The sequence below is a fragment of the Leucopleurus acutus genome, assembly GCF_964270905.1.
Source record: "Leucopleurus acutus genome assembly, chromosome: 7".
NCBI lineage: Eukaryota > Metazoa > Chordata > Mammalia > Artiodactyla > Delphinidae > Leucopleurus > Leucopleurus acutus.
This window is the reverse complement of record NC_139150.1, coordinates 11,253,875-11,276,646: the sequence shown is the minus strand read 5'-3', so window position 1 is coordinate 11,276,646 and position 22,772 is coordinate 11,253,875. Positions and strand designations below refer to the sequence as shown.

The following is a 22,772-nucleotide window of genomic DNA, read 5'->3' as shown; positions in this document are numbered from 1 at the left end:
CTACATTATATATCTCACTGCTTTTTTGAAAAAAATATTTTGAACAAAACATTTTCTTGATGACTGCAATGTATATTTATTTTGCCTGCTTAGCATCCATTCTCCCTTCCTCTGGTAATAGCACCAGATTTTCCTCTGAGTAACTACCCTGCCCCATTCTCAGGCTAGAGAATCCAAGTGGCACTGAATAGGCCTCCCACATACATACTCCCTCATTCCCCAATCAGCATCTGAGTAACCTACCCAAAACCATCATGACTGGTTCATAGATCAGTCTATGACCCAAACGAGGCCTATTACAATGGTCCTTGGGTTAATGGCTCAGAAAAACATAAAACACTCTTCTTCCACTTGGGTGACTAAATTGGTAGAATATAATCTTCAATTTGCTAGTAGCCATCTTTGCCATTATATAGGGAGCACTTGACCAGAAATGAACCAAACACAGACGACAGAAAACCAAGAGATAAAGATATGACAAATCTATGAAAATATATGTAGAACACCTAGATCCAGCAAAACCCAAAACCAGTTTTACCACTACAACTTCTCAGTATTGAGAGCCAACAAATTCCCTTTTTTGCTCAAGCCAGATTTCGTTGGGTTTCTGCCACTTACAACAAAGAGCCCTAATACAATGATTTAATGTCATCAGCATAATCAATAACTGTGCTGATCAATATAATACAGAAGAATCCTCAGGTCAAAGCAAAGCACATAGGACATAAGCTAAGTGCTTTCCCATGAATAAAAGATTTAAGTTTGAATGCATGGATTCTGAGAAATCTATTTTGGCTAGTTACTTTTACTTACTTCCCATTTTTCAGCTGTGTTAGACTGATAACAATTGTTGGACAGCAGAGTTCTACACAGATAGGAACTCTTGCCTTAAATAAAAATAACATCGGAATTTAAAATAACAGCTACTCTGGAATAAATCTAACAAAAATACATACAAGAGGGCTTCCCTGGTGGTGCAGTGGTTGAGAGTCCGCCTGCCGATGCAGGGGAAGCGGGTTCGTGCCCCGGTCTGGGAGGATCCCACGTGCCGCAGAGCGGCTGGGCCCGTGAGCCATGGCCGCTGAGCCTGCGCGTCCGGAGCCTGTGCTCCGCAGCGGGAGAGGCCGCAGCGGTGAGAGGCCCGCGTACCGCAAAAAAAAAAAAAAAAAAAAAATACATACAAGAACTATATGAGGGGAACTACAAAAAACTCTGATGAACGAAATCATAGAATTAAATAAATGGAGATATATTCCATGTTCACAGATCAGAAGACTCAATATTGCCAAGATGTCAGTTCTTCCCAACTTGATCTAAAGATTCAATACAAAAACGAACAAAATACCAGCAAGTTACTTTATGGATATCAACAAACTAATTCTAAAGTTTACAGAGAAAGGCAAAAGGCCCAGAATAGCCAACACAATATGAAAGAAAAGAACAAAGTTCAAAGACTGACACTAACTGACTTCAAGACTGACCATAAAGCTATAGAAACCAACACAGGATGGCATTGGTGAAAGAATAGACAAATGGATCAATGGATCAACAGACAGCCCAGAAATAGACCCAAAGAAATTAGTCAACTGATCTTTGCCGAAGCAACAAAGGCAATACAATGGAGCAAAAATGGTCTCTTCAACAAACACTGCTGGAACAGCTGGACATCCACACTCAAAATACTGAATCTAGCCACAGACCTTTCTTACATCTCTCACAAAAATTCTCTCAAAATGGATCATGACCTAAATGTAAAACACAAAACTATAGAACTCCTAGAAGATAACATAGGAGAAAACCTACATGATCTTAGTTATGGTGATGACCACAAACATGATCCATGAAAGAAATAATTGATAGGCCAGATTTCATTAAAATTAAAAACTTCTGCTCTGCCGAAGACAAAATATCAGGACAATGAGAAAACAAGCTATAGACTGGAAGAAAATATTTACAAAAGACATATTTGATAAAGGACTGTTATCCAAAATATACCATGAATTCTTAAAACTCAAAAATAAGAAAACAAACAACCCAATTTTAAAAATGCGCCAGGGCTTCCCTGGTGGCGCAGTGGTTGAGAGTCCGCCTGCGGATGCAGGGGACGCGGGTTCGTGCCCCGGTCCGGGAGGATCCCACATGCCGCAGAGCGGCTGGGCCCGTGAGCCATGGCCGCTGGGCCTGTGCGTCCGGAGCCTGTGCTCCGCAACGGGAGAGGCCACAGCAGTGAGAGGCCCACGTACCGCAAAAATAAATAAATACATAAAATAAATAAATAAAAATGGGCCAAAGGTCTTAACAGAAACCCCCTCACGGGACTTCCCTGGTGGATCAGTGGTTAAGAATCTGCCTGCCAATGCAGGGGACACGAGTTCGAGCCCTGGTCCGTGAAGATCCCACATGCCGCGGAGCAGCTAAGTCCGTGCGCCACCACTACTGAGCCTGCGCTCTAGAGCCCGTGAGCCACAACTACTGAGCCTGTATGCCACAACTACTGAAGCCTACGCGCCTAGAGCCCATGCTCTGCAACAAGAGAAGCCACCGCAGTGAGAAGCCCGCGCACCGCAATAAAGAGTAGCCCCCGCTCACCGCAACTAGAGAAAGCCGGCACGCAGCAACAAAGACCCAACACAGCCAAAAATAAATAAATAAATTTTTTTAAAAAAGAAATCCCCTCACCAAAGAAGATACACAGATGGTAAATAAACATATGAAAAGATGCTCCACGTCATATGTAATCAGGGAGATGCAAATCAAAACAATGTTATACTACCATACACCTATTAGAATGGCCAAAGTCCAGAACTCAGACAACACCAAGTGCTGATGAGGATATGAAGCAGTAGGAACTCTCATTCATTGCTGGTGGGAGTGTAAAATGGTACAGCCACCTTGGAAGACAGTTTGGTGGTTTCTTACAAAACTAAACATACTCTTGCGATACAATCCAGCAATCAGGCTTCTTGGTCTTTACCCAAAGGAGTTGCAAACCTATGTCCACATGAGAACCAGCACATGGATGTTTATTAGCAGCTTTATTCATAATTGTCAATACCTGGAAGCAACCAAGATGTCCTTTAGTAAGTAAATGGATACATAAACTGTGGCACATGCAGGCAATGGAATATTATTCAGCACTAAAAAGAAATGAGGCATCAAGCCATGAAAAGACATGGAGGGACATTAAATGCATATGACTAAGTGAAAGAAACCCATCTGAAAAGGCTACATACAAGTATGATTCCAACTCTATGACATTCTTGAAAAGGCAAAACTGGAGACAGTAAAAAGATCAGTGGTTGGTGGGAAGGGGACAGTGTGTGGAGGGCAAGGGGGGCTAAACAGGTAGAGCACAGAATTTTTAGAGCAGTGAAAATACTCTGTATACTATAATGGTGGATACATGTCATTATACATTCATCCAAACCCACAGAATATACAACACCAAGAGTGAACCATGACATAAACAACGGACTTTGGGTGATTGTGACGTGTCAGTGTAGGTTCATCAATTGTAACAAACATACCACTCTCGTGGGGAATACTGATAATAGGGGAGGCTGTGCATGTGTGGGGCAGGCATATACAGGAAATCTCTGTATCACCCTCTCAATTTTGCTGTGAACCTAAATCATCTCCTAAAAAAATTAAATCTTTCAAAACAAATGATAAATAACAACAGCTCCCATTAATTAAGAACTTCCCATGTCCCACGCACTGTGCATTTTACTTTAATCCTTTCAACTGAATGAAGTAGATACTATCAGGGCCCCAATTTTATAGTTGAGAAAAATGAGGCTCTGAGATTGGCATTTTGTGGCAATTAAAAAAAAAAAAAGTAAGGGCTTCCCAGGTAGCACAGTGGTTGAGAGTCCGCCTGCCGATGCAGGGGACATGGGTTCGTGCCCCGGTCCGGGAAGATCCCACATGCCACGGAGCGGCTAGGCCCGTGAGCCATGGCCACTGAGCCTGCACGTCCAGAGCCTGTGCTCCGCAACGGGAGAGGCCACAACAGTGAGAGGCCCGCGTACCGCAAAAAAAGAAACAAAATTAAGTTATTTGTAGTGAGGTGGATGGACCTAGAGTCTGTCATACAGAGTGAAGTAAGTCAGAAAGAGAAAAACAAATACCGTATGCTAACACATATATATGGAATCTAAGAAAAAAAAAAAGGTCATGAAGAACCTAGGGGTAAGACGGGAATAAAGACACAGACCTACTAGAGAATGGACTTGAGGATATGGGAAGGTGGAAGGGTAAGCTGGGACAAAGTGAGAGAGTGGCATGGACATATATACACTACCAAATATAAAATAGATAGCTAGTGGGAAGCAGCCACATAGCACAGGGAGATCAGCTCGGTGCTTTGAGACCACCTAGAGGGGTGGGATATGGAGGGTGGTAGGGAGGGAGATGCAAGATGGAAGACATATGGGAACATATGTATAACTGATTCACTTTGTTATAAAGCAGAAACTAACACACCATTGTAAAGTAATTATACTCCAATAAAGATGTTAAAAAATATATATTTTAAGAACAACAAAAAAAAGAGTGCCTGCAGCAGGCTCAGAGATGCCAGCTGTAACGAGACACTTGTATTTGAAATGCATTCCAGAGTTTCAGCATGCCAATACCATCTGATCATTGGACTGGGCAAGCTCATCCCTCTTGCAAGAGCACCCTCTTTCCAGACCTTCAGTCAGACAGGCTGAACTCAGCTCTGGGAGCTTTCACAACTGGAGGTGACTATATTCATTTTCTGGTGGGTTCTTGAACAAATACATAAATTAGAGTACACAAAATGAAACTGGCAAAAAAAAAAAAGAAAGCACTAAAAAAGTAAGAAGATAGATCAAAGATCTACTCAAAATGATCCTACTTCTTTTTAAAACATTAAACTCACATACCTAAATAACAAGATTATACACAAAAGATGTTCACTGGCATTATTTACAAGAGAAATACCCTGGAAAAAATCTAAAGATGTAATTACAAGTAAATATAGCACATAAACATGATGTCATAATTTATAGCAACTAAAATGATTTTTACAGAAAGCCCAGAGATAAACCCATGCACATATGGACACCTTATCTTTGATAAAGGTGGCAGGAATGTACAGTGGAGAAAGGACAGCCTCTTCAATAAGTGGTGCTGGGAAAACTGGACAGGTACATGTAAAAGTATGAGATTAGATCACTCTCTAACACCATACACAAAAATAAGCTCAAAATGGATTAAAGACCTAAATATAAGGCCAGAAACTATCAAACTCTTAGAGGAAAACATAGGCAGAACACTCTATGACATAAATCACAGCAAGATCCTTTCTGACCCACCTCCTAGAGTAATGGAAATAAAAACAAAAATAAACAAATGGGACCTAATGAAACTTCAAAGATTTTGCACAGCAAAGGAAACCATAAACAAGACCAAAAGACAACCCTCAGAATGGGAGAAAATATTTGCAAATGAAGCAACCGACAAAGGATTAATCTCCAAAATTTACATGCAGCTCAATAACAAAAAAACAAACAACCCAATCCAAAAATGGGCAGAAGACCTAAATAGACATTTCTCCAAAGAAGATATACAGACTGCCAACAAACACATGAAAGAATGCTCAACATCACTAATCATTAGAGAAATGCAAAGCAAAACTACAATGAGATATCATCTCACACCAGTCAGAATGGCCATCATCAAAAAATCTAGAAACAATAAATGCTGGAGAGGGTGTGGAGAAAAGGGAACACTCTTGCACTGCTGGTGGGAATGTGAATTGCTTCAGCCACTATGGAGAACTGTATGGAGGTTCCTTAAAAAACTACAAATAGAACTACCATATGACCCAGCAATCCCACTACTGGGCATATACCCTGAGAAAACCGAAATTCAAAAAGAGTCATGTACCAAAATGTTCATTGCAGCTCTATTTACAATAGCCCGGAGATGGAAACAACCTAAGTGCCCATCATCGGATGAATGGATAAAGAAGATGTGGCACATATATACAATGGAATATTACTCAGCCATAAAAAGAAACGAAATTGAGCTATTTGTAATGAGGTGGATAGACCTAGAGTCTGTCATACAGAGTGAAGTAAGTCAGAAAGAAAAAGACAAATACCGTATGCTAACACATATATATGGAATTTAAGAAAAAAAAATGTCATGAAGAACCTAGGGGTAAGGCAGGAATAAAGACGCAGACCTCCTGGAGAACGGACTTGAGGTTATGGGGAGGGGGAAGGGTGAGTTGTGACAGGGCGAGAGAGAGTCATGGACATATACACACTAACAAACGTAGTAAGGTAGATAGCTAGTGGGAAGCAGCCGCATGGCACAGGGATATTGGCTCGGTGCTCTGTGACAGCCTGGAGGGGTGGGATAGGGAGGGTGGGAGGGAGGGAGACGCAAGAGGGAAGAGATATGGGAACATATGTATATGTATAACTGATTCACTTTGTTATAAAGCAGAAACTAACACACCATTGTAAAGCAATTATACCCCAATAAAGATGTTAAAATAAATAAATAAATAAAACAGAACTAATGAAAGAAAAAAATGATTTTTACAAAGCTATATTAATAATTTTAGGAAAAGTTTAATGATTTGAGGGAGAACATGGAAAACACACACATGTAGCAGAAGTTGGGGGGGAAGTTTATATATTTACACACACACACACATACACACACAAAAGAAGGCTACAAGGAAATAAATCAAAACATTAACAGTAGTTATTACTGAGTAATAATTTTTCTTTTCTTTGTAATTTTTAAAAATTTCTAAAAATTTATACATAGTCAAAAACTAGTAAGAAAACAAGCTACTAAAAATTTAAAGATGAATATGGGCTTCCCTGGTGGCTCAGTGGTTAAGAATCCGCCTGCCAATGCAGGGCACATGGGTTCGAGCCCTGGTCCAGGAAGATCCCACATGCTGTGGAGCAACTAAGTCCGTGCGCCACAACTACTGAGCCTGAGCTCTAGAGCCCGCGAGCCGCAACTACTGAGCCCACGTGCCACAACTACTGAAGCCCATGCGCCTAGAGCCCGTGCTCTGCAACAAGAGAAGCCACCGCAATGAGAAGCCCGCACACCACAACGAAGAGTAGCCCCCCCTCACCTCAATTAGAGAAAGCCCACGGGAAGCAATGAAGACCCAACACAGCCAAAAAATAAATAAATAAATTTTAAAAAAATTTAAAGATGAATAGAAAAAAATACACACCAGGGATGATCTGCCAATATGTACTCAAATAATTGGAAAATTTTTAGTATTTTTTTTAATTTACAATGAGAACATAATATACCACAGTATAAGAAAAAATCATAAGAATGAAACTCCCACAGAAATTTATAGAACAAAATGTATACTAAATCCTCCAATTAAAGACCCATAAAGTAGTTTCAGTGCTTTCTAACCCACCTTCTCACAGCAGGGAATTAAGCCCTCTGGGGGATGCAAACAAACTTCAAAGAGAAGATTATGCCCAGACACTAGTACTGTATAGCGTAAGGTTTATATTTAAGTTTGCTCAGATATTTTGGCAAAGATCAGAGATGCAGATCCAATGAACAAAGACTAATTTTAAGACACGTTCTTTGCAATCATCTAAATGGCAAAAATAAGGCTTAAATAGTATCAGAAAAAGGCAGATATAATAAGTTGTATTAAAAAAAAAAGGTTGTAGAAGTAGACAAAAGTTACCTAAAATCAAATACTAAGTGACAGCTTATTCACTGGTATTAGGAACTAGGAAATCTTACGAATTCCCAAAGAAAGTAAGCAGCACCATGAGTTCAGTTTGTGTACCCAAATTTTATTTGCACAATCTTTGGAAGATGTCTCACTCAGTGCCACAGGTCTGGATGCAATATCTCAGTAGAACTGACAAAATACATGTCCCTTCCATGGATGTCATGAAATGCTTTCAGAGCAAAGAACACATGAGAGTTGACAATACCTTCACTAGTTCAGACATTAAAAGTAATCGATGGGAAAAAGAACTGTCTTTAACGTCTAGTAGTATTTCTTACCAGCCTTTCTCACATTTGTCACCCTCTTTCTTTGTGAGGTAATTTTTTAGGTATTATTTAGAAGTACCTGACCATTTTATAAAAACACATTTTATGCAGAGGAATAGTGTATCTTAGTAATTTGGCTTTATTTAGTTTCCCAATTTTTAAAAATCATGGATAAGGAATCAAATTTAAGTTTAGCTTTTCTGGATATTAATCATCTAATAGAAAATTAAAATCCTTGATATATTAAAGAATGTGCAAGACAAAACTATAAATTTCTCAGAAGAAAATATAGGATAATAGTTTCTTATCTGTAGGGTAGGAAAACATTGATAAACTGTAGATATGAAAATCAAGAAGTTTTGATCAAAGATACCAGAAAGAGAGGGAAAGACAAATCATAGAGTAGGAGACAATATCTACAACACACTTGACCAGATAATTAATAGTCGCAGGACAAACAATTTCTTATAAATCAACAAGGAAAAGATAGAAAACAATTAAAAAATGAGTAAGCCTTGAACAGGCACTTTAAAAAGAAAGGTATTCACGAGGTCAATAAGCATATGAAAAGGTGCTCAATCTCATTAGTCACCAGGAAAATGCAAATAAAAGCAACAAGGAGATACTACCACACAACTATCAGGTTGGCCAAACCCAACAAATTTAATTGTATTAAGAACTAATGAAGATGTTCAACAATAAAGACTATCAAACACTGCTGAAGGGAGTGTGGACAAGCACAATCAACTTTGAAAAACAGTTTAGCATTATCTAGTAATCAAATATGGTATATATCCTATGTAAAAGTATGTTTACATGCTCCAGGATTTATGTATAAAGATCACAGCAGCCTTGCTTGTAATAGCCAAAAACTGCAAACAACTTCAAGTGCTTTCAACAGTAGAATGAATAAACTGTGATATAATATTAAAGTGTATTACACTGCAGTGAAAATAAATGACACACAACAACACAGAGGACCCTCACAGACTTGAGCAAACAAGCAGCAAAACTACACACAGAATAATTCTATAAAATTCAGAAACAGGCACTACTAAATTAAATTTTTCAAGGAACTATACTTATGTGGTAAAGCTACAAAGAAAAACAAAGAAATGAGTATCATAAAAGTCAGGATAGTAGTTACCTCTGGAGAAGGAGGGGAGTGGAGGGACTTCTGGGGCACTGGCCAGCCCCACCTCTAACATTTACAGGGCCTTGGCAAGAGTACAAACAGAGGCCCACAAACCATATGTCTAAATATTTACAAGATATGAAATAAGCTAACAAACTATTAAATAAAATATGTTCCATCCTCCTATCATAACTACTTGGAAGGACAGATTCACACTGAAAATTCTTGGATTCCTTAGAGTTCCACGTAGAAACATGTTTCAGGGAAAACTGGCCACTGGCCCACTGTCCATCTCCCCCTTTTCCATCCCACACTGCCAGGAACCTCACACACAGGGATGCAGTCACCTCCACTCACAAGCCCAAGCTCCATCGCATACCCTACTCCCCACAAACAGATACCCTTAGGCCACCCCTTGGGCCTAGGGGTGTGTACACCAGTAGCCAGTCTACCCTCAGATGGACAAACCCTAGAGAAGACTCACACAGACTCTGGAAATAAACCTGGGGCCACTGGGTCCAGAAATTCTTAGATCCTAGGTATTCAAAGTTTGTCTAGGATGGAAGGGTTTGGGCTCTAAATGGGCATGTCCCACAGGCCCCACAGACTCCTTGCCTGAAGGGGGCACTTCAGAAGAGGGCCAAAGCAGGGCCCTCTAAAGCACAGGGCTAGGGCAGGGGTCTTCTTGCCAGGACCAGAATTTCCTTAGAACCAGGCAATATTATTTGTCTTAACCTGAATAGCAGTAACATGGGTACTCACTTTATAATTATTAAACTGTACACAAAAGTTTTATGCACATTTTTCCACAAATAATGGGATGGACATCATGTCCCTGCTGATATGATACACTGAGAGGGATACAATATCACGTTTGAAATATTCCCACCCAAAATCCATAACCTAATCTAATCATGAGGATACAATCAGATTCAAATCCAGGGACTTTCTACAAAACAAGAGACCTAATTTCTTCAAAAACATTTCACAAAGGGTTTAAAAAAAAACAAGGTTGCAAAACTGTTCCAGACTAAAAAAAACTAAATAGATGTGAAAACTAAACGGATTACATGATCCTGAATTCTCTGGATCAGAGGCGAAAGTGTTATAAAGGATATTATTGGGACAACTGATTGAACATGGACAAATGACATTAACTTTCTTATTCTGGTAACTGTACTGGAGTTATTTAAGAAAATGTTCTTATTCTTAGGCGATATATCCTGAAGTATTTAGAGGTGAAGGGTCACAAAGTCTGCAACTTATTCTCAAAAGGTTCAGCAAAAAATACACACAGAGTAATAAAGCAAATGTGGCAAAATAGTAACAATTGATGAATCTAAGGAAAAGGGAGTATGCACGTTAACTATTCTTGTAACTTTTATCTTTTAAAATATTTTCAGGGCTTCCCTGGTGGCACAGTGGTTGAGAGTCTGCCTGCCGAGGCAGGGGACACGGGTTCGTGCCCCAGTCCGGGAAGATCCCGCGTGCCGCGGAGCAGCTGGGCCCGTGAGCCATGGCCGCTGAGCCTGCGCCTCCGGAGCCTGTGCTCCGCAATGGGAGAGGCCACAACAGTGAGAGGCCCGCGTACCGAAAAAAAAAAAAACTTGAAATAAAATATTTTCAAAATTTAAAGTTTTTAAAAAGTAAACTAAAGGGTTAAACAAGAAAAGAGTTGTCTATGGGGAGAGGAATTAGATGGCTGAGAGAAGAGGATAAGGTAAAGACTCCACTTTGTTCCTTTTTCTTATTTGTACTCATCAAACTTTGTTCACATTCCCCAAGAAAATTCATTTTAACTTTGGGGGAAAAAATCCTACAGCATTGAAAGGGGGAACATTAGCAACTGTAGAAATAAGAAAAGTTTTTGTCCTTAAATCTGTCAAATCACAGCCATCACCAACTGGTTACTCTGACTAGTCAGTTCACAGAGGTACTGCTGCACGAACACACCTAGTATCAGCTACTTCCCTTCCCAATCCAATGGTCTGCACAATTAGAGGCATAACTTAAGATGAATATTAACATTCTACTTCTAGAATGACCATAAGTTTATATAACATGTTTCACAGCCTTCATGAAATAATCCAGAAAGTGGAGCACACGCAATTCTCACTTTTGATATTGAGAAATGTATTCATTTTAACAAATATTGGTGACATTGTACAAAGCCCTGCAGATGACATGGAGCGATGTGTACAACATGGTCACTGCCCTCAAGAAGGCAACTTAGCAGAATGAAGAGGACTTGAACCTAAAACCCTGGCTATTCCACACAGTAGCTGTAAAATCTTGGTAAGTTATTTGACCTCTCAGATTCTGTTTTCTCATAGGCATAATGGAGACACCATCCAACTATCTTTAAGGGTTGTATTGTAAGGACTGACTATGTATGTCAAGCATGTAGGACAACAGAACAACAGATACTCAATAAAAGGTAACTATTTTATGAGTATTACAATCTAATTAAAATAATGAAGTAGAAAATATGTCCAAGGTTTGTATAGCCAATTACGGGCATAACTACCATTGGAATCCTGATTACTCCAAGTTTCTAATCCAAATAAATTCATTCTCCATAAACACCAAATAATACATGCAACTGTTGGTGGGTGGACCAAGAGCCGCTCCCTAACAGACCTTTGGCAAATGCATCACTCTCTTAGGCACCAGGAAAAAGAACACTAGGTCAGAAGGTTATTTTTTCTCATTAACCAAGAAGGATTTTAGGTCAAGAAGTGATTTACTCAACCTGCACAAGATACTCTAACCTTATCCAAGACCCTGTTGCTCAGGAATACATGTGCAAATTAGTCCAAAAGCTAAAGCCAGAGGAGGTGTTTCCTTCAACTAAGTTCCAACCTTTCTTTAACCAGCTGACAAAATTTACTGAACTAAATCCATTTCAAACATCTCCTTCCAGTTTACTGGCAGAGATTTCCCTTTATATTATTTTGTAACCTAATTCTAAACCTTCCTTATTAGCAAGGTGACAATATTTCACACTAAATAGTTGACTTCCAGGCATCTCTGAAAGATACAAACCAAAACCCAATGATTACAATGAATAAAGCCATATTTCAAGGCTGTTATAGTAAAACTCTTAATTTAAATTGTTCACTGCAATTATTTTCCATTCCCTAGGATCATGTGGGCACAGATAAAAGGGAAAGACACTTAAACATACTTAAAGATAAGTAACCGTTTAGAATATTCACATATTATCCAATGTGCATGGCTAGCTCATACAATAAACAAACACGCCATATCATAATGGAACATGCAAATACCTGAAACAGTGCCACCTGTCCTAGGATAGGCCACTTCAACATACACTTCAAACATGGTCTCTGGGTTTTGCCTATAAAAGAAACAGATTGTGATTACTGACAAGTATTGAGGGAGCATGGTATAGAATATGCAGGCTGTATAGAATATGCAGGTATAGGGCAGACTTTGATTAAAATCATTAGCTCCGCAACTTAATGGCTGTGGAACTTTGGACAAGTTACTCAACTTCTCTGAGCCACGCCCTCCTAATCTATAAAATGAAAATAGCTAACCAGAAGAACTATTGTGAAATGTAAAGAAAACACACAAAAATTGCCTAGATACAATGTTTGGCATATAATAGCTTAGCCATTATTATGATTTTACAGATGTCATATTTCCAGTTTACACAGCTGATCTCCAAAACCATAAATAGAATTTTGAGGAAACTCAAACCAAGGCAACACTAGCACAAAGTAACCTTCTCCCTCATATGCCAGGATAAAATATTCAGATGAAGTTAACTTGTTTATTTACAGGTTTTAAAGACTCAAATAAGAGAAACAGTATCCTATCTCATTAGGCTATAATAAAGACAGGATGCTAATAGGGGGCTTTGCCGAAATTGTCAATGGCAAGTATATGAATGTTCATTATTATATCCTTTTACCTTTTTATGTCATAAATATTTTATATTAAGTTTTTAAAAGATCATAGCACTAAGAGAATGTTAACAGTTGCTCATTCTGAGTGATAAGAACATCGGAGTCATAGTATCTTCAGATTTTCTCTTTGATTCTAAAACTACAATAAAAAGATTCTTTCCAGGTTGCATGAAAATCATTTAGTAGAAGAAAATGTTACACATTCAAACATCTATGACTGAATTCTATTTTAAACCTGACAACAAAGCTCAGAGAAGAAACTTTCTGAGTTGCCTAATCAGATCTAAGGCTTAATTTCAATCAACTAAATACCCTGAATTTGCCCAGTAGATTCCACTTTTCAAAATAACTATCTCATTTATCTCATTTCATCCTCATTATAATCCTATGAGGTATGTGGATCAGTCATCACCCTCACCATACAGGTGAGAAACCTGAAGCAAAGAGATTCTAAGTGACTTGTCAGTAGTCTCACAACTAGTTAGAAACACAGTCAGAGCTGCAACTCAGACCTCCAGGAGCTCAAATTGTGTTTCATTGATTCTAAGATGAAATTTTTTCCCCACATTTTCCCAAGTCTTACAATCTATTGCATCTTACAATTCTAAATGGCAACATTTTTTTCTTTCCTGGTAGTAAGTAGTACATATAGTAACAGTGCATCTTATAAATAATGGCATCTTAGACTCAGTAAAATACCGTAATACTCCCTCTACTTCCTCAGGGGTAGTTGTCTGTCGATCAGGGATCTACTTATTTCTCATGTGAAGGATCATTACTTCCTCACTGAGAAGAAATTTGGGCTTGTGCCTTAAATAAGTACCTAGAGTGAAAAGAGTTGGCTGCTCTAAAAGTCAAGGAATTTAAATATACCTTTGTCCAATATAATTTTTAAATTAGACATTAAATCAGAGTATCTTACTTAACTAAATAAAAGTAAACTCAAGTTTTAAGAAAGCTGTTTAAAAATGTTTCATGCCTTTTTTTTCCTGCAAGAGAGTACAAAAAGACCTACAAGGTCAGCATCCTCTGGTGACCAAAACATCTGTGGAAAATACCGTATGGAACATCCCCTTCATTCAAATAATCTCAAAGTAGAGGGTTTGTTGAAAGAAAGGAATGTTCTAAGGTCATCTGAAGAGTACGAGGAAGATTCCCTCTAAAATCTAAAAATATCTTTAAGCCTATTTTGCAACTGGCTGAATTTCATCTCAGAATTTCATTCCTCGGGATTAAGATAATGACTTTCAAAACGTATTCTGCAGGACCCTACGACTCCATGGAGATTCCTTGGAGATTCCACGCATTTTTTACCCAAATGCCCACTTTTAAGCTTATTTTTCCCCATTTAAAAAACTGAAAGGAAAAAACATGAGCATACAAAGGTGTTACATATCAAATTTTTTAACATTGGAGCTCCGACATGTTAACCTGTGCCACTAAGTTAAGGTGGTTTGTACAGATCTGCTATCTCTCTAAGCGAAGAACATCCTAATGTTGTCTAAACTCATTATATCTCTGCTGCTTCTCCTCCCTTTCTCTTTAACACACTTCAACCAGGCTTCTGAACCCACCACACCACTGAGACAACTTGTCATGATCACCAATGACCTCCACATTGCTAAAATGTGCCAAAATGGTAAATTCTCGATGCTTGTCTTAACCTCTCAGCAGCATTTGACACAGCTGATTGATCTGCCCTCCTTCTCCAAACACTTTCTTCACTTGCCTGCCAGGACATCACTCTCAACTGGTATTCTTCCTGCCTTACTGGCTGCCCCTTTGCTGATTCCTTCTCACATAAGCTCTCCTACCCTTGAACTTAGTGCTGGACCTCTCCCTGTCTACACTCATTACTTAAACGATCTCATTCAGTCTCACAGCATTAATTACCAGGCAAATGCTGATGAGCCCCAAAATCCTGTCTCCAACCTGACTTCTTCCCTGACCCCAGATTCCCTTAGCAACTGCCTGCTCAACTTCCCCATCTGGATTTCTAAGAAGCATTTCTAACTTAACAAATGGCACTTTTCTTCCTCAGACTTGCATTTCCTGATATCCACCAGTTAAGCGGGGGAAAAAAAAAAAAAAAAAAAGCCCACCAAATTCAGTTCTGGAGATGGATGGTGGCGATGGTTGCACAAGAATATGAGTGTACTTAATATCACTGAACCATACACTGAAAAGTGGTTAGGCTGATAAATTTTATGTTATGTGCATTTTACTATAATTAAAAAAATGAGAAGGAAAAAAGTCCTTACAAGGTCCTACATTATCTGGCCTCTGCCTGTCTCATACCTCTCTCTCCTTGCCCACTGCACTCTAGCCATACTGGCCTTCTGTCTGCTCCTCAACACACCTAATTCATTCCTATCTTATAGCCTTTTGTATTGATCTTCATATAGGTGGTCCTTCCTGTCATTCAAAATAAGGCTTATACCTGACCTCAGAAAGGCCTTCCCCAACACACTCTCTACCATCGAATTTTAATTCTCCACATCACACCAATCACAACCTGTTTCCCTCCTCTAAATGTAAACTGCAGGAGAGCAGGGATTTTTGTCTGTCATACCCACTAGTTTTTCCCAGGTACCTAAACAGTGCCTGGCACATAGCCAGAATCAAATAAATATTGAGAAGGAATAAAGGAGGTACAGACTAGCTTTCCTGGGGTCTAAAGGATTTCAATAAATGACCGGAGTGATTATACACTTTTATGACTCAAACTTTAGCATGTTAAAAGATAGATTTGAAGCCCCACCTCCAGGGTTTCTGGGGTAGGACCCAAGAATTAGCATTTCCAATAAGTACCCAGGTAATAGTGATGCTGCTGGACTAGTGATCACGCTTTAAGAACCACTGATCTAGTTAAATGGAATTCTTCTTCCAAATAATTTGTACATATAACATAAAATAAACATAAGGTGTACCTCAATAATCCATCATTTCAACAGTGCTTTTGCAATAAAAGATTTCAAAGAAAATAAGCATTTGTGGAAGCAATGAAGCTAACTTCTCTTCTAGTGTTACCCATAGTTACTGCCTCATTGTAATGCATAATAAAACTACCTAAGTTTCTTACTCAGTTCAAATAGCTGCCAGAGCTCTATTACATGGAGCCAAAGATTATGACAGTCTCTTTAGGGAAAAAAAAAGAAAAAAGCTGACTACAACCCTAAGAACAAACTAAACTGGACTATACAAGTTATAGTCATGCTCATCCATGATCGTTTACATGTAACATTACAGAAGAAGTAGTGAGAGAACGGAGCCCGCGTTTCCGCAGAGCTGGAACGCCTGGCTCGGGGTCTCTTCCCTCCACCATCACGGAACTGCCCCGGAGCCCGAGGGGAGGGCGGCCTCACTGAGGCTGCCGGCTCTGGAGGGGCCCCGGCGGCCAAAGCCGCGACAGTCGTGGGGACGGCGGGCCGGTTGGTTCAACAAGTAACTTAAAGACAAAATGGAAAAACAAGGAGGTTTGTGCCTGAGACCATGTTGATGTGAAACCAGGGATGGCCACCTTGTGCCAGCCGTGTGGATGAAAGGCTCTTGGTGCTCCAGCCAGGAGTCAGTGCTGTGCCTCTGAGGTGGGAGAGCCAACTTCAGGACACTGGTCCACAGCTGCGATATTACGTCCCAGCTCCACTTAATATCAAACGGCAAAAATCTCCCAGAGATCTCCATCTCAACACCAGCACCCAGCTTCACTCAACGACCAGCAGACTACAGTGCTGGACGTCCTATGCCAAACAACTAGCAAGACAGGAACACAGCCCCATCCATTAGCAGAGAGGCTGCCTAAAATCATAATAAGGCTACAGATATCCCAAAACACACCACCAGATGTGGACCTGCCACTCAGAAAGACAAGATCCAGCCTCATCCACCAGAACACAGGCACTAGTCCCCTCCACCAGGAAACCTACACAACCCACTGAACCAACCTTAGCCACTGGGGACAGACACCAAAAACAACGGGAACTACGAACCTGCAGCCTGCAAAAAGGAGACCCCAAATACAGTAAGATAAGCAAAATGAAAAGACAGAAAAACACACAGCAGATGAAGGAGCAAGGTAAAAACCCACCAGACTTAACAAATGAAGAGGAAATAGGCAGTCTACCTGAAAAAGAATTCAGAATAATGATAGTAAAGATGATCCAAAATCTTGGAAATAGAATAGAGAAAATGCAAGAAACATTTAACAAGGACCTAGAAGAACTAAAGAGGAAACAAGCAACAATGAACAACACAATAAATGAATTTTAAAATACTCCAGAAGGGATCAATAGCAGAATAACTGAGGCAGAAGAACAGATAAGTGACCTGGAAGATAAAATAGTGGAAATAACTACTGCAGAGCAGAATAAAGAAAAAAGAATGAAAAGAATTGAGGACAGTCTCAGAGACCTCTGGGACAACATTAAACGCACCAACATTCGAATTATAGGGGTCCCAGAAGAAGAGAAAAAGAAAGGGACCCAGAAGAAGTAGTGACTAATGTTGTGACATTGTGACAAGTTACATAACATACCGACAAATATACATAAGGGCCAGTGAAGCCAATGCAGATGGAAGCATTTTCTATTTCTCTGCACATCAAAAAATAAGTTTTAAAGTGTCTCCTCTAAATGTAAATGGCCAAGCAACTCTTACTTAATATTTTTATTAAACCACTAATACTGTAACCATTTCCAGAGAATCTCTGGAACTACTGAATACCTTGAGACTACTCATTTCCTCCATTACTCTTTAAGATGCTTAATATTTTTAACTACTTGGCTAAAGGAACTGAAAATCCTATTTCTGTCCTATTAACACTCCTGCTAATTCAGTACATGTAATGAAGTTAAAAATACTATATTCTGAGCCATTTTCCAATACAGACCCAAGCTTTCCCAGAGCACATCATATCTTAACATATTACCATGGAAATGTCCTGGTTCTGCCATGATATCCCATCATTAGTTGCCTTATACTCTTATACCTCCATGATCTGGAACTCTGCCCATCTGCCAAGCTCTTTTTTGCCACCCACCCTTACCTCGTGCAGTCTTGCACCCTAAGATCCAGCTATAGAGAACTACTTGTAGCTCTCTGAACAATCCATGCTCTGATTCTCTAATGACAACATCATTACCATACCACAGCCCGTATCTGTTTCCTAGGTGCCAGGCATGATCCTAAGCACTGTACATGCATTATCTCAGATAATCTTCAACAACCCTGTAAGTATTATTACCCCCAGTTTAGAGATGAGGACACTGAAACTCAGAGGATAAACTAGCCAAAGTCAAAGCAAAGTAGTGGCAGACTCAGCATGGATCATCCAAAGGCACTAACCACTTTACTGTTCTACCTTATTCAGCTGCTCTTCTGGAAGGAACTATCTGTCCAGTCTTTTCATCAAGCCTTAGCTCAGGCATTTCCTCCTCTCTGGGAAGTCTTCTCAATCCCCCCACACTCACATCCTAGACTGGGTTAAGTGCCCCTCCTCCGTGCTCCCAAGGCACCCTGTACTTCCCCACTTTTGCAGCTCTTACCACATTCGACCCTGACACAATCACAACTACCTGGGGAGCTTTTAAAAGTCCCGACGCCCAGGCCACACCTCAGAACAATTAAATCAGAATCTCTAGGCATTGTCTGTTCTTTTTTTTAAAACCTCCCCAACTTATTCCAATGTGCAGCCAAGGTGGAGAACCACCCGTGTGCCTCTAATTAAATATCTGTCTTCCCCACTAGAGTGGCAGCTCCTTGAGGGCACCAAATGTCTTCTCATATCCTAGTCCCACACCTGGCACAATAAATGTTTGATGAATGAGTTTTCCTCCAACATCTGACACATAGTTTCCAGTTCCCAGTAACTGTTTCTCTAACAAGAGGTAACTTACTGAATATACACTGCTTATACCTGACTGTTATTCTGTAAGATGTTTTCCTTTGGAGTCAAAGGTATCAATAAGTCACACCTGCTGACAACAGCCTTGGCTCTTAAATATGAAAAATGACACACAAGCAGTTAAAATGTGTTTGAAAGAAGGGAGGTCTGGTAGGTTCTTGCCTCTGGGAGAATGAAGCCTGAGAGTAAGGCAAGAGAGCATTTCTATTCAATACCACACTCTTCTGAACACAATTCTCAGTGATTGACTGGAAGGGCCATGCTCTGTGCTCAGGGCCATGTTCTCAAAATGATTAAGTACACTCAGCTTGAAGTCATGAAACAAAGGCTTTGACAATATTCAGGCAGTGGGAAAGCTAATTTTTTTTAAAAGAGCATCATGCTATTGATCACTCTGCTGGATCATCAGCTTTCAATTAGGACCTACTTTTCTTCAATTACAACATATTATGAGATTAGGAGAAAAATGTAACACGAACTCCTCACAAAATGTATCTGCTGCATATGATAACTATGCCATCATGCTAGGCCCTCAACCCTTTGTTATTTAGAAGTACAAACTGAGACACACACAGTACTGGGATCCCTTACTCATTTCACAGCTATCAAATCTTCACACCAGCTAGTATTCTAAAGCAAAATAGCAACCTATTCTCTATGGACTAGGGTAAAACTTCAGCACTGTCTCCTTAGTTACAAATTTATATGCCGAGTGGGCTGAGGTATAGTATTTCAAAATTCATACCAACTGAACTGTCTTAAAGTTGACAACATGGGGCTTCCCTGGTGGCGCAGTGGTTGAGAGTCCGCCTGCCGATGCAGGGGACATGGGTTCGTGCCCCGGTCCGGGAAGATCCCACATGCCGTGGAGTGGCTGGGCCCGTGAGCCATGGCCGCTGAGCCTGCGCGTCCGGAGCCTGTGCTCCGCAACGGGAGGGGCCACAACAGTGGGAGGCCCACGTACCACAAGGAAAAAAAAAAAAAGTTGACAACACGGTCAAAAGTAACTGTATACACTTCAGAAAGTGCTAGCAAACATCACCTAATAAACACTGATTCCTTTAAGCTAGATATACAAGCAAAAAAGGTAGTGTTAATATTTCCAACAAGTCTCCATTTGTTTCAGTAGACTCTGAAATTAAAGCCGTTTTTCCAGGCTGAAAATGCTGTATCAAAGGGTGCTTTCTAACCCATAACAAGTTAACACCTCCATAGAAGAAGGCTGTCACTGTTGAGACTTGTCAGAAAATGATTAACTTAGTTGTGTAATTATACAGACAAGTCATTTCAAGATTTTGCACTTAACTTTTCATTTCTAATACTGTTCTCAGGATCAAATTAATAAAGATACATAGATACTACTATGAGAGGAGTTACAAAGTTTTACCTTACTATAGATTCCTATGGAAAGATTCTTATGCCACAATGTGCAAAGCAAGTTAACTGGAAGAAGCAGAGCTGGATCCCAAGCAGAAGGACAGAGCCTGCACATCCCTCCACGATGTGCAGTACTCCATGCACTTTTAATAAATTCTCTCCTGTGCTGAGCAGCCCTGTAAAATCCAGACTCTCCAATCGTATTAATGGCATTTGCAAAGATGGCATCCATTTCCTTGTCAATAAATATTTCTGTCCTCAAAAAAATTTTAAGAGCCTCCCCTTCCCTAAGTTTTCCTCTACTCTTTCTGAACAATTTACTCCTAAAACTATCATGTGGGCAGAGCAGGGTAGATGCCCACATCAGCGATGGCTCAGCGTGAGATGTCAAAGCCTGAGCAGGGTGAGGAAAATGTCCCTCAGAGGGGGTGACCTAACAAGAGGCATCAGATCATGAGCGAGGAAGGAGAACGTCCACGGCAAGAGGTGGCCTGGCCAATATGATGTTAAATCAGAGTGAATGAGGAAGGCATCCACTGAGGGGAAGCACCCTGGCATGTGGAGCCAGAACCTGAGTGGGCTGGAAAAAGCATTCATGCTCAAGGGCAGCCACGACCAGGATGTTGAAACACAATGAGTGTGAAAGGTGCCCCATGGAGGGACAGCCCAACACAGGTATCAGAGGCCAAGAGGGTGAGGAGCATGTCCAAGCACGAGGGACCCTAGAGTGGGGTGGGGAGCCAGGGCAGGTATGAGGAGGCTATGTGGGGTGAGAGGAGACTTGCCTAGCATAATGGGGAATCAGAGGGCAAGCAGGGCATCCACAGGGCAGTGGGAGAGCAGGGGCATGTCAAACCACTGTAATCCCAGGAAAGCAAGGTAAATGAGTAGAGCATCCGCATGGGGTGGAAGGTGATGGGGGAGCATGCCTAACGCAAGCCCAAGACCAGTAAGGAAGGCCTGCTTTCTCACAGTTGAGGTTAGCAGAAAACCATAATAGAATGAGTTCTACGGAGTTGAATTTGAATTGGAGATACTAATGTGATTTCAAGGTTTTCAGTAAATATATAATAGAGAACTGTAAGTATGACCTGACTTTTAACACACACATACTTCCTGGCTCTGTCTACTGAAAGGGCCTTGGCAGGAGTAACACCCCAATAGCAATGAGCATATCTAGGACCCAGACCTTGGCTTCTAAATACAACCATCCTCTAAAAGCAACCGGGGTCCTTGGAGAAATACCTGATTCCAGGGCTGGGGCAGAGAAAGTACAAGATGAGACTGAAACATCCCATTGTGCCAGAAAGCAAAGAAGTGCTCAAAGAATGATGGGGACATGTCAAAAAAGGATACAGGAGACAGCTTAAAAAGGCTCCCACTGCCAATCTGGGTAATGTGAGCATCAAAATCAATAATGATATTAACAGATTATTAACCAATCAAATAAACAGAAAACTGTGAGCCCACACTGATATAAATGAATAAATTGATAACTTAATGAGAAATGGAGTATTTACGAGGTTTTAAAGTATCTTCCCATAAAATCTTTACTAATTGCAATGACGAAGAGTAACTCTTCAGTGTAGAAGTTTGGCAAAAACTACCTTAATCAAGTCATTAAAGTGATCACCGTCAGGAATGGACAAACTACTAGAATGCAATGAGAAGAGCACAGCATCACACCCATGATAATCCTGTCCAAGGTGCTTAACCTGAATCTAATCTTGAGGAAACATCAGACAAACTCAAATTGAGGGACCATCTAAAAAATATCTGACCTGCAATTTTCAAAGGTGTCAATGTCATGAAAATCAAGGAAAGACTGAAGGAAACAAGAGACATGACAAATAAATGCAATGTATAATTCTGAACTGGATTGTTTTGCTCTAAAGAATGTTATTGAGACGACTGAAATATGAACGAGGTCTAATGACTAGAGATAGTAATGAATCAATGTTAATTTCCTGATTTTGATGGTTGTATTGTGGTTATACAGGAGAATGCCCTTGTATGTAGGAAAAGCACACTGAAGTATTCAGGGGTGATGGGGTATCAGGTCAGCACCTCACCTAAAACTGTTTTTCGAAAAGTTCTCTATATTGCCAACTTTTCTGTAAGATTCTGGTTTTTAAAAAAATTTAATAAAACAAAAACAACCATAATAGCAATTTCCCTGAGCTGATTTTACCAAGATATTCTCACAAAAATAGTATGCGGATCTATGGAAAGAGCCCCAGACTAAATATCAGAGAGTCTGGGTTCCAATCCCAGGTAAATCCCTTACTCACTATGGGATTAGAACAAGCCATTTACCCTTTCACACATCAGCTTCCTCCTCCATCAAGAGATAACATCTGCCCTGCTCATCTCAAAAGTTGTTTTA

At 40.1% G+C, this 22,772-nt stretch overlaps 1 protein-coding gene across 1 annotated transcript in view; it reads right to left on the bottom strand.

The window, feature by feature from the left end:
- DENND1A (DENN domain containing 1A) overlaps positions 1–22,772 on the bottom strand; it is a 548,251-nt gene that overhangs the window by 491,753 nt on the left and 33,726 nt on the right. Inside the window, 1 exon segment of the mRNA XM_082843076.1 lies at positions 12,463–12,533. Coding sequence (XP_082699202.1) covers positions 12,463–12,533 — 71 coding nt within the window.